Source organism: Martes martes, assembly GCF_963455335.1.
Source record: "Martes martes genome assembly, chromosome: 18".
NCBI classification, from domain to species: domain Eukaryota; kingdom Metazoa; phylum Chordata; class Mammalia; order Carnivora; family Mustelidae; genus Martes; species Martes martes.
In genome coordinates this window covers 12,726,374-12,743,296 of record NC_137906.1, presented here as the reverse complement: position 1 = coordinate 12,743,296, position 16,923 = coordinate 12,726,374, and the positions used below count along the sequence as shown (strand labels likewise).

The window sequence follows — 16,923 nt, the reverse complement described above, 5'->3', positions numbered from 1 at the left end:
AGGAACCGTATTTCCCCATGACTTTCCCTGGACAGTGTCGCACACACCACCAGTGTTTGGTACAGTCTCACTGAATGGTCAGGTGACCCCCTTTCTTCCCTGGGTTCCTCCAAAAATGATCAATCACAGGAACTATGCCAATATGAATATGTGCATATTTGTCATGCTCTGTGCTTAAATACTGACGGCAACTGTGTCTAAGACAGAACATGTGTGTATTGAACAGGCTTCAAATCCAAACAGTTTTAAGGGAGTTATCATTTAGAACTCCTATCCTCTAATGTACCCCCACTTGTGTCTGTAATTAACGGTTCACAGCTGATGTAGAATAGATTGAATTTATATAAATTTAATTATATTTCCCCATATACTTGCCCTAATGAAATTAACCATACGTCCTATAGGAAAGAGTCCCTGCATGAATTAAATTGAAGTGTTTGGCAAGGCATGGACCACACTGGCAACTAAGCTGGTGGAAAGCTTGAACGGCCCCTCCCTCTCCCTTCCCACTCTTAAGGGAAAGTCAATAAAGTGTTTCCTGTTACTTCTTGTAGTTCATAAAAGCACTGAATCTAAGCTCCATGGGACCTGGGCTGTGTGCACCTGGTTTGGGTTCATATGGCCTCTGTTCTGAGGTAGGCCTGGGGATGTGACTACATAAGGAAGATGGTTAGTAGATTGTCTTCCCACAGCAGTCTGGGCAAATGTCTACCCTCACTTTCCTTCCCCGTCCTGGGCAGCTCCGAGGGGAGGGGCAAGTAGGGCAGCCACCAAACTGGTGCTGCCGTAATTAACATGTCAGGGCCGCAGGTTGGAAAGCCGGTGTTCTGTATGGCATTAAGAAATCGAGGACCCCTGACACTGGCAAGCAGGGCAGGAAGCTCACTTGTAGATATGCCCACTGCTTGCCATCCCCACCCATCCCCATGCAGCCAGTGCCTGAACCCTTGGGTCTAGGTGTCCAGGGGCATTTTCCCCTCATAGGTGATTTTGATCAGACCTGATGGTCAAAGACTCCAGGGATTGCCTCTAAGGTTTTAACTTCCCTGAAATAGAGAATTCTCATTTTGCCAATTCCCTCAAGAAAATGTTGGGAGAACCAAGTGCAGAGCCCAAAAGCACTTGGAATGTGCCCTTCCAAATGAGTCCTCCTCTGAACCGCTGCATTACTCAGGACAGCCGATTTCTCTCTGAGAACCGTCCCTGTGCTTACGGTCAGCAGCCAGCAACCCTTCAACTTGCTCCTCATGAGTCTGGCAATCTGCTTTCCCAAGCTTTAGTGAGCTCAACTTTTACATTTCTGTATTATTTTCTTTATTACTATCCGATGGAATTAGAAGGTTTCATTTTCAAATGTAGAATTAAAATGGGGGAAGACTAAGGAAATAATTTCATATAAAACCATACACACATTTTTTTTAATAAAGTGAAAATAAAGTAAAAATCTCCTTGGCTTAATGCTATAATTTTCCTGTAAAGTCAATGTAAGTTTTAAATTAGTACTTTGGAATTATGTGATTAAAAAAGCCAAGTAGTCTGTATAACGGGCAAAGCACTAAACACATGCCTTGCATTCATTCTGAAAGTTGTTCTCCTGGTTCAAAAGTGATTTATTGTGGAAAGATATTTTAAAATACAGAAATCAAAAGACAATTAGTTATAATCTTACCACTCAAAGTTAAGTACTATTAACATTTATATATACACGTACAGAGAGAAACACACAGGATTATTTTCTATGCACCGAGGACACACTCTTCTTTCTTTGAACCCCAAGTGGGTGCTCCTGCCCATGCTGTTTTGTATCTGTGTCAGAATTCATTTGACTTCTAGAAACAGAAACCCTAACTTCAATAAGTTTAAATGTGAATGAAGTATATCACCCCATGAAACAGGAAGCCAGAGAGGATGGACTGCGGGCTGGTTGGGTCATTGACTCGGTCAGGTTATCAAGGCAAAGGACTTAGCTACTTTCTTTTCTCTCTGTCCTGCCACCAACGTCATCAGCTTCATGCTAAGGTTGTTCCCTTCGTGGCCATACAGTTGCCACCGCGAACATCTGGACAGCACGCTTCTTCATTCACGTCTGGTGGAGGACGTGGAAATCCTGCCCTTCTGTCTGGTGAGAAGAACTTGGGCGTGACTGCCTTAGAGCAAGGACAGTCACCATATACCTACCCCAGGCCAACCGGCTCAAGCCCGGGTTCCTCTGTCAGTCCCTGGCAAGAGGGATTGGATCACCACGGCTGGTTTAGACTGATTAGGGTCAATTATCCAAACCAGAGGCCTACTGTAAAATGGTGGGGACGTGGAATAGATGTGGGAAGTCAGCCCCCAGCTCAGTAACCTGATGTTTCCCCAGAATGTTTTATGGACACATAGGAGATTTACAGTAAAGGATCACTTAGCTTACTTTCTCATCATCACCTTCACGCTATTGTCTAACGTGCTCTGACTTTCAAAATTCTGTCCCTCCTGCTTTTGTCTACACACGCTTTCCCCAGCATTGCAAGGGTGGCTGGCAACCTCCAAGTGTGGGACCTCCTGCCTGGTCTCCAGCAGGGGTGAGAGCTCACCCCCAAGTGTGCCCCTCCCCTTTGTCCAGCCAGGCAGCCTGGGTCCCATGCCACTTCCTCAGGTCTTACATGTGGTGCCCGTACCTGAACTGGCCTCTGATGACCAAGATCCAAACCTGGTGCTAGGATGGGCCAGCTTCCTGGCATACATGGCGGCCTGGGCCGGGCGTGGGCACAGCAGAATCATTGGGGTCTGTTAGGGAGGAAGACTCAGAATGAATGCGTGGTAAATGACCTGCTTCAGTGTCTTTAAAAATTGCTCTGTTCTTAAGCATTATAACTGTGATCTGAATTATCTGAAATTAAGAAGAATGTCTTCAGATGGTTCAATTTTCATTTTAGGGCGCCTGGGTGGCTCAGTGGGTTAAAGCCTCTGCCTTCAGCTCAGGTCACGATCCCAGGGTCCTGGGATCGAGTCCCACATCGGGCTCTCTGCCCAGCCATGAGCCTGCTTCCCTTCCTCTCTCTCTGCCTACCTGTGATCTCTGTCTGTCAAATTAAATAAAATCTTTAAAAAAAAAATTTTTTTCATTTTAAAAACTGAGTTTCTTTTGTAGAAATGCTCTGCTCAGAAAGAGTTGGATGAGAAAAAAGAATAAAGTCTTCTGGGGAACTGAACCTCATTAATCTAGTGTTCTCTAAAGTTTTGGCATTTTTGTGCTGTCTTTTTTGGCATAGATAAGTTTTTCTTCATAAGTTTTGACTTAAAATGGTCTAGAAATTAAAACCTAGGAGGGCAAAAAATGAACTTAAAGATACAAATTATAATAGATGTAAACTTTAATATTTTTATTCCTTATGTACTTTTTATTTTCAATACCCTTGGGACAATGTCATAAATAATATAGAGAATTAATAGGCATTTTTGAAGAATAATTCTGAGAGATACTAGGCATATTTGAAATTACTACAGCAAAAATTAGATGTTAGGGGAAAAAGTTATGGCATATTCAGTTTTTTAAATTGTACTATTAAATGTGTAACTTAGGTATAATAAATATTCATATTTAATTTTAGGTGCCAGGGTAACATATACTAAAATAAAATGGAACAATTTCTATGGCTCTATAAAGGAATCTATAAAGGAGTCATAAATAATTATAGTAAAACTTCTTTGAGAGATTTTTATGGGACTAAAAATTGAAAACTTATTAATAGGGAAATTTTCGTAAGTGAGAAAGGAGGTAGGTTAGTCACAGAGACCTCAAACTGCGATATATCCTATGGAACCCTGAATAAGCAGTAACTTCGTAAGATAATCTTGTATAATGTGCAAAAGTGGAGAGTGTCTAAAGGGACTTTCCAAAAAGTAGCAGGAAGAAAAAGATTATTATTATAGTAAAATTCATGATAGCTCAAGCAGTTTGCATGTTTGTTTGTTTTTTTAAATGTTACAAGAACAGAGATATTACCTGAATTTGGAAGGGCTGCAACTGTTTAGGATTTAAAATGAACAAATAGGGGCACCTGGGTGGCTCAGTGGGTTAAAGCCTCTGCCTTCAGCTCAGGTTATGATCCCAGGGTCCTGGGATCGAGCCCCACGTCGGGCTCTCTTCTCACTGGGGAGCCTGCTTCCTCCTCTCTCTCTGCCTGCTTCTCTGCCTACTTGTGATCTCTGTCAAATAAATAAATAAAATCTTTAAAATAAAATAAAATAAACAAATAAATGTATTCCCTGTAGAGTAACAACCTGTGGTCAGCAACACAGCTCACTCCAGATCCCGGGTGCTTCTGGCGTTTGGATAAGAGCTGGGACAAAAGGGCTCTTGGGTGCTCAGAATGTGTGTCTTTCTTGCAACGCCCAGTCCACCCTTTGTATTTTTTTGCTTTGTTAACAAATTCTGCAAATTATAGCAAGAGCAAAGGACTACTAGGACACTTATTTTCATTGAAAGCTGCTTGGATTTATGGAAGTTATATCTTTGTTACTTTTCTTCCTCTTCTTTTAAATAAGTACTCTGGTGAGTCCGTGTGTGATCTGCCCAGCAGAGCACTAGTCCACGTGTGGGAAGACAGGTCCTCCCTCTGGTATTGTCATGTTGCTCTGTTACCTTGAACAAATAACTTAACCTCTATGATCTTCACTTTCCTCATTTCTAAGAGAAGGTGGTGGGTCAAATGTGTCTCTGAGGTTCCTTTTTGCAGCAGGACTGGGGCATACGAGAGGGTCTCAATGATGATGGGCTAGACTGTACTCTGGAACGTGGGGAGGGGGCCCGGGTGAAGAATGTGCAGTCTTAGCGTTAGTGGTTATGGGAAAATCAAGTTGAAGGGGTCAGCACTGCCCATTGGCAACTTTTCTTCAACCCACTAGTTGAGAAATAGAGGTACAGAGGCTCTAATGAGGCTCCTTGGGAGGTGAAGGAAATTGCAGTGAATCCTTTTGCCTCCAGTCCAGGTTTGGGGTGATTCAGCCCTGCATTTGCAAGGTTTGTGACCATTGTGCGATCAAACAGCCCTACTTGAAGGGAAAAGACCAACTCTTCTGGAATTTCTTCTAACTTGTTACACATTCCCAGAGGAAGCTTTGAGTTTCAACAGACCTTAGATTTATCTGTTCCAAAATGTTGTCTTCCTCACAGCCAAGGGTCAGAGGGTTCAGACCCTCCCCGAAGGAGTGTGAACTGGGCCAGAGAAGACTTAGCCAACACCATATTCCTGAGGTCTGCCTGTATGTTTGTTTTTTTATCCTTCTAGCTTTTCTACATCTTGGACATTCCTTTCTAGTTGGCCTGATAAATTAATTTGCCTTACGAACAAGAAGTCCCATGGAGTGGTTTTGACACTGTCTCTTGTCTGACACAGAGCCATCACGCTGGAGAACCAACTGGTGATCCTCGCTGCGACCGCGGGTGACGCCGGGGCTTACTACGCACAGGCCGTCAACGAGCGGAACGGGGAGAACAAGACCAGCCCGCTCATTCATTTGAGTGTCGCAAGTGAGTTTTGAAATTTCGAATGGTAATTCTGAAAGCGAAAAAAATCTTGATTTAATTAATATATGTCTCATGGGACATTTTGCGGTAAATCCCTCTCTGAGATAGTGGTGATGGTTTAAGATCGATCCAGTGCCAATAGTTGCTTTCTTTGAAGTGGTATGCAGAAAATGGAGCACAACAGATGATTCTGACTGTGAGCTCTTATCTGATTGGGGATTTAAAATATTTTTGCTTTTGCGGACTATTACTGCGTACTGTTTTGAACAACAAAAAAATCCTGATTTATAAGGAATTGTATCTGTGAACCTTCTTTGGGACTAGATTAAGCACAGGTTATATAAGTTTAATTTAAAAATAAGATCTTTGAGAAAATACGTATATGGTAAGTTGTTTTAAAATTAGCAGTATTTCTTTTTCGAATTTTTATCGTTTTTTTTTTTTTTTTTTTTTTTTTTTTAGAGATAGAGAGCAGGAGGCAGAAGGAGAGGGAGAGAGAGAATCTTGAGCAGGCTCCACACCCAACGTAGAGCCTCACACAGGCCTTGATCTCACGACCCTGAGATCATGACCTGAGCCGAGCAAAAGTCAGATGCTTACCTGACTGCACCACTCAGGTGCCCCAAATTAGCAATATTTCTTAATTTTAATCAGCTGACCACTTTTTTCCTACCTGATTTAACTGAATAATGAAGAGAACACAAATTACAGTTACACCTTTAGTTTATTTAAGGAAATTTTAGTTTGAGGAAACTAAGTTTGAGAAAACTTAGTTTAAACATTTGGCCTTAAAAAGAAGGCTCTAAAAAGTCTACTAGCTAGAGCTGATTGCTGCAGCAGGGGGAAATGGCCAGAAGCAAAAGCTCTGAGCTACAGGAGATTAAAATGTGCATCTCTCAGGGCAGGTCGCCAGATGTTGGCAGCGTGAAGTTTCTTGGGATGAAATGCAATGACACTGTTCCTAAGAGCATACAGTTGGGAAATGGTTGTAAATTTCAAAACTTGATGATCACATCAAGCAAAAACGAATTAAACGGATTTGTCTGTGTAGTAGTAGATGTTGTCTCTTTAGGAAACACCTCGAAGGGACAGCTTTTCCCTACAGGTAGTTTAGGAAGTCTCGTGTCATACATAGGATTGGATCACAGTGTTTGCTCCTTGTGCTCCCTGAGGGATATGATTACATGAAGTTGAGTAGGACTGACTGGGTGAATGTCTGTAGCAAACATGGGGTAGGAGCCCACAGCGTTAATCGAGTGTGCTGCCACAGGCCTATCACCTTCCTGGTAGGTGCTCCTCAATGGCCGTCATCCTGCCATCAGCACCTCATTCCTCAGAGCTGAATCCTGGTCTCAAGACCACAAACTAGGTGCAGACTGGGCTGTCACTGTGGCCTTTTTAATGCCTTGGAGAGTTATGTGGGTTGACTGGATGTGGGCTTCACAAAACACAGGCCATGATGTGCTATTTAAAGGACCCTTTGAATCATAATAGAAACAAATGTGACTTATCAAGATTTTTTTCAATATTGATAATAAAGGATGGAAATTATATTATCAAATAGATTGATCACTTTAGTGATTTCTGAGTTTTACAGTTAGAGCCATTTATTCTGGTTAGAAAATTGATTTAGCACTCAATTGTAATATACATACCAGGATAATAATTGGTCAGATTGGGAGAATTCTGGGTCAGAAACAAGGAAATTGACCTTAGCCAGTTGGAAGAGGGGGAAAAAATTCCACAAATCATCTGGTTACCATGATGCTACCATCACAGAGTTGTGGAATAGTCTGTACCTGTAGTTTCCCCCATGCCCATTCTAGAAGGGCCAGTAGGAAATAAAACTAATACAGTGAATTTGCAAGTCGCCATCCTAATGCAATACCATGGCGTTAGGTAATTGGAATATGTAAATTCTTTTTCAATAATTTCAGTTTCTACTCCAACTAAGAAGTATATTGGAAACAGCTCATGAATATTATAATTAACTGCCTTGCATTTTGTTCCCTTGTATATTTTTATCTTTTCATTGGCACCAGGTAAAATGTGTGGACTGTGAGATAGAAAGAGGTTGATGATGTGGATGGACTTATTGTAAATCTTGGGAGAAAACCTGCATATTGTTTCCTTATATATCCTTTGCTTTTTATTTGGGACCAAGTAACGTGCGAGGAATCAGAGGGTTGAGGAAACAGCCTTATTTTGATTCTCAGGATAACATTCTGTTGACATATTGGATTTAGCTAAAAGTTAAATGGCACTCTATTATGCATTTTCTCACTGAAAATTCTACTTTGAAACCTCTAAAGACGAGAAATATTAATAAATCTGTAGATACCCCCAGAATTGTATGTGTAAGGGCTGCTCCTTTCTGGATCGCAGCAAATGCTTTCAGCAGCAGAACCCGCTCTCAGGTCCATGGCCAGCACCGGGTGAGGCCAGGGAAGGGGGACGTGCAACACCTCTGGGCTTATCATGGGGTTAGGTGTCCTCAAGACCCATCCGTGCTCGTGGTGCGACATGCTGTGTGCTGCAGACTTAGATATCTTGGTTTTTTGTTTTTTTTTTCTGATGGAGGCTTTGTAAAAACACCAACCAAGAATGATGAAATTTCTTAAAAACTTGCCAGCCAGCATTTTTGAAGAATCAAAAGGTATTATCGCCAATTATCATTTAATGAAGATAAATTTTTCTTCCGCAGCAGGAGACTAAAATAAGGAAGGTTTATGTAGGGAATACGATTGAGGTGGTCAGCTACTGGAAATTAAATTCCTGGTGGATTGTACTATAATTAATTTAAAATTGTAGAGCACCAGGCGGCCCCACCTCTTGTTTCCTGTCATAATAATAAGCCATTCCTCCTGCAGGACAGCCTAGTGTCGAAGTGGAAGAGCACCCAGGGGCCAGCCTTGTCTCAAAATGTCTAAATGAGTGATGCCCTAACACCCAGCTAACAGGAGGAAATAATGTATCTTCCCAAACAGTGGTGTACTATAGAGTTCAAAACCTCACCCCCTTTTCAGTCTCTAAATGTCTTGGCTACATTGGAAGCTTATGGGAAGCAAAAATAAAGGATTGAAATAAAAATAAACAAATGTTTTAAAAAGCATGGCAATTAGAAGGGAAATGCAGCCTCTCCCCCACGCTGCCCGCTATTCCGTGCATGTTTAGGAGGTGGTGTTACTGTCTCTTCCCATTTCGCCCCCCTTTGTGGGGCTCAGAAGACAAATTGCAGCGTGTTCTGCACAGACACTTCCTGTCCAGAAGGAGAGGCCATCTCCGAGCTATCCATTCTCCTGCTCCCCAGCGAAAGCCGCTGCCATCTCAGGGCTGGATTCACTTTGAAGTTCTAATGTGACGTGCAGCCAGCAGATGTTAAGGACGTAGGTGGGACTGTGGAAGCGTCCTGCATGAATTTTTCATAGCCGGCTCCCGCAGCTCAGGTGCGCGCCAGAAAAAGAATGGGCTGAGCTCACCCGAGAGTAGACGTTTCTATTCTGAGGTCAGACCCAGGCAAGCTTTATAAACCTGTCAACCTGCTTTCAGTTTTCACTTTGAAGATTTTACATTGAGTGAACTTTGGTGGATCAGATCTTCTGAACTGAATTAATACGTGAATAAGAGTTTCTTCTTAAAATCAGAAAAAAGGGTAGAGTCGGGAGATGAGAAGAATTCTGCACGATGATGAGTCCATCATTGTGCAGACGCCACTGTGCACGCCTTGACACGTCCTCGGTCTGACCCAATGTGTGAGATGGCCGGGGTAATGAGAGCCTCTGGCGGGGAGGAGGGTTGAAAAGGAAGCGGTGCCCATCTCCTTCCCGTGTTTCCACCTCTCTCGTTTTAATGCCTCCTCTTCAAACCACATCCGCAGATAGGATATCATTTCAGCCGATCCTCCTTCAGGCTGACAAACCCTTGCTTTTCATTCTGAAGACCACTTAACATTCTTTTGTCCTCTATAATGCTAATTTAACTGCAGACCTCATATATGTGTAGGAGTTGAAAGTGGATTCCTGAGAATAATGTCTAGGAACAGTCGTCTGAGAGAACCACCTGGTAAAACATGGCTTTTGTGCGCCCAGATAAAATTCTCTCGCATTTTCTTTGTGCCTTAAATATTTCTGGGAGAGGGCAAGGCGGAAGCCTTTCAAGTGTACCCCGACATGGGTTGATTCCCAAAGCAATAGGAACGGTTGGCAATATTACTGGAAGCCTGTCCAGAGACAGGGTCCACACCACAAATGATGAATTTAGAATACAGCTACAGCTTCATACACTGGACGGAACTTCACTGCCAGAATTTTCAGAAACATAAATAGAAAGTGTACTTTATGGTAGAGTAATGAGTTAATTAATCATTTAGGATGTATCGAACCTTCTAAGGGGACTGTGTAATGAAGCATAAGACATTCTCTGGTCCCGGCATCCTGGAGCTGGTCGTGAGCAGAACGGAGTGTACCCTGGGGTCCCTAAAGCAATTCTGTAGGCACTCCATCGGTAAATAAGCCTTGTGCATTCACCCCTCATACATGCATACTCAGTTATTTATAAATTAGAAGCACGTAACTATCATACAAAAGCGATGACGGTAAAATAAATGCTATCTTAAGTATCTTGCTCATCAGGAACGTCTTACTAATCTCAAAAATAAAACAAGTTATTCTACCAGCAGAAGTGGGCTTATTCAGGAATAACAGACAACCTAATTCAGGACAAGCAAACTATGGCAAAACCATAGGCAAGTTCAAGAAACAAAACAGGAGTGTTATTTTTGGAGAGCAAGGAAGAAGTTGCAAGGGAATTTGAACAAAAGTCTGTTGGAGAAAAGCAAGAGTTCGTGGTGATGACAGTTCCTGATCGGCTGAGTTGCAGGAGTGGTTCCTTTATTTTTGTTTTGTTCTGTTATTTAAAGACTATTTATTTATTTGAGAGAGAGAGAGAGTGAGTGTGAGCAGCAGAAGGGCGGGGGGGGGGGTGGCGAGGAGAGACAGAATCCCAACCAGACTCCCCTCTGAGCGCAGAGCCCCATGCAGGGCTCAGTCTCACTACCCTGAGATCATGACCTGAGCTGAAACCAGGAGTTGGACGCTCAACTGACCGAGCCTCCCAGGCACAGGCATGGTTGACGTCTTAGAGGAGATGCATTACATGTCTTTCCCTGTTGGGGCCTGGAGTTGAGGATTCTTTCCTGGTGACCATTCTGCTTGGGTCTGTAATTGACAGTTCCTCCTGTAATCAAGGGCAAGCATGGGCTCTCCGCTTCCAGCCCTCCCTTCCCACCCCCCGAGCCCACTTTAGTGGGGTTCCCCTTTATTAACTTTCAGATTCATTTGGTCTTTAGCTCCTAGTGTCTCATGGCACAACAAACACTTTGTGAGTGGTCTTCCTGATAATAGTTTAGTTTTTTGGACAAATTCTTGTGACATATGTTTCAGGAGAACTATTTATCTGGTCCCGTTGCCTACGAAGAACCCACACAGACAGCGCAGACCTGCATGCCGGTGTCTGTCGTCCTCATTCGTGCTCCCCTTGGAGCACCTTGACTCTGAACTTCTTCCCACAGTCACTTTTATCTGCGTATCTGTTCTGTGAGAGTTAGTTTAGTTAAAATCAAATACAGTTGATCCCCGAAGAGCACAGGTTTGAACTGCAGGGGTCCTCTTCTATGCACAATTTTTCCAAAATACAGTACAGTTCTGTAAATGTATTTTCTCTTCCGTATGATTTTCATAATAACATTTTCTTCTCTAGCTTACTTTATTGTAAGAATATAGTATATAATACATTTAACCCACAAAATGTATGTTAACTGACTTTTATGTAATCAGCAACAGTAGACTATTAGGAGTTAAGTTCTGGGGGAGTTATACACAGATTTTTAGCTGTGTGAGGTGTCAGCAACCCAAACCCCATGTTGTTCAAGGGTCCACTCCACACAAGGACGCCTATCCATGGCAAGTTCTGAGAGCCCACAGATACAAACACACGTCTATGCACCTTCTTGAAAATGAACACGTTTAGCTCTCCCCCGGAGGTCATGTACATTACACTGTGTGACATGAGGCCATCCCCCCCAGAGACATGTTTTGTGTAATAAATGGTATTAGTGAAGATCAGTTTTCTTCTTACGGCTCTGGTTTAAAAACAGAGATAAAAATGCCTGTTCTCACATTTGTTTCTGAACCACAGATGTATGTTTATATGGATTAGTGACAGGTTTAGAGTCAAGTAGAACTGGTGATTCCCAGCCAGACTTCAGCTTGAAAGAAAAAATAAAAATAAAAAGCAAAGATGAGGAAGGCAATAATAAGCCCATAATTCTCTCCACAGTCCACGTAACAAAATTGCATTATCTGTTCCCTACCCCTGTCATCGCCCATCGTCTTTTCCCACGCTACCGATCTTTTCCCTTTCTGGCCGATTTCAGCCCAGTCTCCCCCTTGGTAAATGTTAGGGAATCAGGTTCAACTGTGAATTGTAATGTGCTCTGAACCTTTGAATGAATCAGGGATAGCCCCGTATCCCCAGTCTCCCAAAGCAGCCGTCTTCACACCAGGCACGGCAGACCTCTCAGGGGACACATGGATTTCTGCAGGGCAAGCAGGCCCAGAGACCTTTCAGGGAGTCTATTTCCAGGTGCTTTCTTGGGTTCTTCCTAAAACCAGGTGTGTGTGCTGAATCCCAGGGGCTCTCTGCCCCAGTTCCCTCTCTCACAGGATGCAAGTCACACACATTCTGAACCTTTAATACAGGCCTCGTGTGAGGGCATAAATGGCCAGGCACCAAACGAAGGGAGAATCCTAAACATCAGTGTCAGAGTTGTGGAAGTGAAGAGCTCTAATAGCTGGGGAATAAATCATTTTATAAATTAGGTGTTTTCACTTTCTTGCTGTCCACAAAATGAGGCAGGACCCACACACATTGTCAGTTGACATTTTATTACAAATAATTTGGGAAGATTGCTAACACAGTACAGCACCAACTTGTAGGACAGGAAGACGTTCCCAGCCCTTTTGCAGTTTGAGGGGTGACGTGACTCACTCTAGTCACTGAAATGTAAGTAGAATGAAGTGTGTCACCTCCAGGCCAGGAATGTAAGAGGCAGCAAGCCACCTTCGTGCTCCCCATTCCCTGTGGCTGGGCCACGTTTGGAGATGGCGGGGCCACAGGCTGGAAGCTGCCCAGATATCCGAATCAGCATGTGGACAGAACAGCCTGTAGAGTCACCGGATGGAGTGGGGAGCGTTACAGAGTGGGGAATAAGCCTGTGTGTTCTGAGCACCGTGACTCCAGGCTTTGTTCATGATTGGAACAAAAAGGAGTCTCTCCTAACTAATAAGTTGCTGTGTGTAACTCAGAAGGGACTAAAAGAATTCAGAGATATCCTTGAATAAAATTCCTCCCATCTTCATGTGCTTTTCTACATGAACATAATTTCACAGGAGATGTATCTACAAAAAGGAAGTAGGGTAAGAATCAGGGTAAACCTCTGTCCATTTCACGGAGAGATACATTTTCAATGATTTTTTTTCTTTTATAGGCAGTATTCATCAAAATCGGTTATATGTTTGTTTTGATTAATTGAATACAAATAATAATTGTAACAGTAACTCAATCCAAGAGAACTTTTTTTAACCCCAGAGCCATATGGTTGCTGGGAAATTTTAATTTATATGCATACCTTATCAAAGGGTGTGATAGGGTGATCAATAAAATACTCTGAATCACTAAATGTAATAAATTATGACAAAATTCCTTGGGAGGTGTGGAATGAAAATGCAGGTTCAAGAAGAAAAAGCAGTGAGGACAGATTTCTGGCCACTAAACACTAGAGCTCATTCATTTGTTTTTCTCAGTGTGTGATAATGTGTATCCGATGCTTAGACCCACTCAGTCAGGTATCTGGATTCCTTTGGACACACGTAAAAGAGTACCGCAACCTTCTCTATTATTAAAATACACCAGCATAGTCAAATATTAAAATACACGAGAAATTCCGTTCTCTGCAGTCCTTGAAATCGGTCTTAAAAAACACGAGGTGTTAACGTGGCTCACGTCAGCTGTGAAAGAGCACAGAGTTTTGCAGAATTCTTCTAGGTGATGTAAGAGCAGAAACTCTTCTGAGCTATATGCAGATTTGATGATAATTTGTAAATAAGTGTACTATTCAGGGAGTCCCCGAGGGAGAGGCCGAAGTAGGGCCCTGATGAGCCTTGAGCTCTGGATTGGCATTTTGTGGACATTTTCCCCGCTAAATCCCACAACAGCCTGTGAGTCCGTGACCAACACCATTGCAAAGCTGAGGGTACCGAGGCCCCAAGAAGTTAGTTCGTCAACCAAAATCACAAGAATAGTGAGTGGGGAGTTAGGGATTCAAGACAGAGCTTCTTTGAGCCTGCAGCCCCCTAGGTTTTCCTGTGAAAAGGGAACAGCGTATATTTTGGATGCTGTATGGGCTTTGGTGTCAACTTGTGCCCAAGTGAGGGAAGCCGAGGAGAAGGCAGAGCTCAGGGGAAGTAGCCCTCCTGTTGTATTGGAGATTTGGTCAGGGGCTTTTCCATACCCAAGTCTCAGAGGGGCTTGGTTTTGACTTAAAAAGGGAGGCTTTTCCAATGCCATACCCACTCCCAAAAAGCATTCGGTCTCGGTAAAGCCTGCATACCGTTCACGCACACAGCCCAGAGACTTGCACCTTTTTGCAACCACGGAGGGACAGTTGGGTGGCTGTGATGAGACCCCACTCGCTCACCAGAGCCCACATGGGCCAAAGGGTGTGGTGGGAGAGGTGAGAGTCAGCACTGACGGGTGGTGCAGCGGTAACTTACAGTTCCTAACAGCACGCTTGCCGTCCCCCATCATGCAGTGCGTACCCTGCGGGATACAGAGTAAGACGTGGTCTGTCCCGGCGACGTGCACACCCATCCTCATGTTCCCACCCCTTCCTGGGAACCTGCCGTGGCAGATTCTGCCGGGGAGTGAGCCACATCCCGGAATGATGGGCCAAGTGGATTCAGTAAACAAAGCATCCATATTCCTTTGCTTCTCCCAATATGGGATGATTTCTTTAGGGCAGAAAGGGTTATCGGGTAGTGACTTGCCTAAACAGATTTTAAAACTCCCCCAAAGTCCATCTTTAATATTTTTCAAAACTACCTCTCCTCCTACCCCCTTGTGAAATACACCAATTGAAAATATTATATTCAGACACCTAAACACAAAGTCTTCTGACCATGGCAGTCTAGGGCTATGACTAGACGTTGCTCTGATAATTTTGTCCTTGGCTCTGGGATCTCACTTCTTCACCTTAGCCAGCAAACAGCCACATGCCCGCATTCAGGTGACCGAGAACTTAGCATCCTGTCATTGCAGGCACTTAATAATTAAACAGAACATTCCGGAACTTGTCATGGCTTGGGAGGGACTCAACACTGCAACTCACTCATGCGATAAGAACCTTGCCAGCCCAGATCCCTTCGGATGCCATGTTCACCGAAGCACTCTGTCTGCTCTTGCTGTCACTATAATTCATATGAAAAGATAAGCGATTTTTAGAGGGCACAAGCAAGGGAGATGGAAAATTGAATTTTCCTTGCAATCATTTCATCGTCTCTAACATACATCCATCGCACATCTCGTCTGGGGAGATCCTAAGCGAAGTCGTGGTTATCAGCCGAGATGAGGCCACAGAACCAGTTGTTAGTTGTAAATAGAGTTTTCTGTGAAAAGCTGTGTTTACTCAGTGGTTGGCTAGAGTCGACGACCATGCTTAGTCCCATGGTGTTCGAGCTTTCACTCTTTTCTGGATGAAATAACCGCACTCTCTTCTTCCTGGTGTCTCCTTTCCTTTTTTGAATGGGTTCAGTGTTCTGAAGGCACTAATCAGGAAACACCTGTTCAGTTTGTCTTCCTTCAGAACTTCTGAGGTTTGCAAGCTCCACATTGTCCAACCTGGGCTAGACTGTCTTCATAGCTCATCCTTCAGGAAAAGGAGAATATGTGATTTTCTGATATGGAGGGAACACGGAGAGTGGAACCAATGTCTTTAATAATGGCCAGGGACGTGGAGGGCAGGCCTGATAGCCCAGGTGCTAACACTGGTTTCGAGCAGTCAGGTAAGGATGGGAAGACGTGATCTGGCCTGACGTGGGATGAAAGTGTGTGAAAGCGGTTGTTGTAGTTTGGGCCACTATAGCAAAATGCTACAGACAACAGACATTTCCGTCTCACTGTTCCGGGGGCTGGAGAGGGCCAACACGTCAGGTTCCGGTGAGAATCCTCTTCTGGGCTGTAGACTTCTCACTGTACCCTCACACAGCGGGAAGGGCCCCTTTTATAAGGGCACTGATCTCCTTCACAGGGCTCCATCCCCGTGACCTGATTATCCCCCGAAGTCCCCACCTCCTGATGCCCTCACCTCCTGTGTCCACTTCAGGGATTAGGATTTCAACCTTGGAACTTTGGGGGGGCACGAAAATTGCAGGGTATTGCGGTAGGCGAAGCAGTCATCATTTGCTGAGTGTCTGCTCTGTGTCCAGTGTGTAACTACTATACGCAATCTCAGCCCTCGTTTTTTAAAAAAAAGCCCTAAGGGGTCAGTATTATCCCCATGTTACAAACGAGGAAGCAAATGGAGGGAATAAACAGCAACACAAAGCCACACAGTTAACTACATGTTTTACTTTCAACCCCAGTCTGTCTTCTCCCAAAGAGATTTTCACCATTTTATTGGTTGAGATTATTTATATTACAGATCATTTTCGGCTTTTAAGCTCATGTTGAAAGTTCTTACTCCGGTTGCTGCTTTTCTGTTCGCAGCCTAACAACTGGTCACCTTCTGGTAACAGTCCTGTTCTTCCTTTACAGCTTTGTCATAATGTTTTATCGCTGATCACCGTAAATGATGTTCTTTCGGCTCTTATAGAAGGCAATTATAGCACATAATTAAAATTGTAGATCTTTACAGTGTGCTTGTGAATATTAAATCAAGCCTTAAGAAAATCAAGCATAAAGCATCTGTTAAAGTAAAAGGTCACTCAGCAGCTCTGAAGACCATTACCAAACCCAGAGAGCCGGACTCCCCGCTTTTCCACAACACTTTTCTCTGAGGTGTAAAAGCCGATGGAATTTATATCAGAAATAATAGGAACCAGAAATTTGTCTTAAGATGTAGACCCAGTCTGTGTGTTCTGCTTAGCGAGTTCTTAGCAATAGCCCCACCTGTGATTCTTTGTTCTTTCAGGGAATCACCCAGCCTGTACCCTCTCACCTTTTACGACCTCTAGGAAGACCCTCCTCGGCACAAAGCCGGTTCCTACCCTCAGAGCCTAGTGTAGTTCTGTCTTGTTGCTGTAGGGGTTGTAGGGGCTACAAGACATGTGACTGCTGGTTGTCAATGTAACTTGCTG

The 16,923-nt window shown here is 43.6% G+C and overlaps 1 protein-coding gene across 2 annotated transcripts in view; it reads left to right on the top strand.

Moving 5' to 3' along the window:
- SDK1 (sidekick cell adhesion molecule 1) overlaps positions 1–16,923 on the top strand; it is an 865,094-nt gene that overhangs the window by 510,927 nt on the left and 337,244 nt on the right. For both annotated transcript variants that reach the window (XM_080830507.1, XM_080830508.1), the window contains exon 5: positions 5,382–5,515. In XM_080830507.1, coding sequence (XP_080686633.1) covers positions 5,382–5,515 — 134 coding nt within the window. The remainder of the gene's footprint in view (positions 1–5,381; positions 5,516–16,923) is intronic.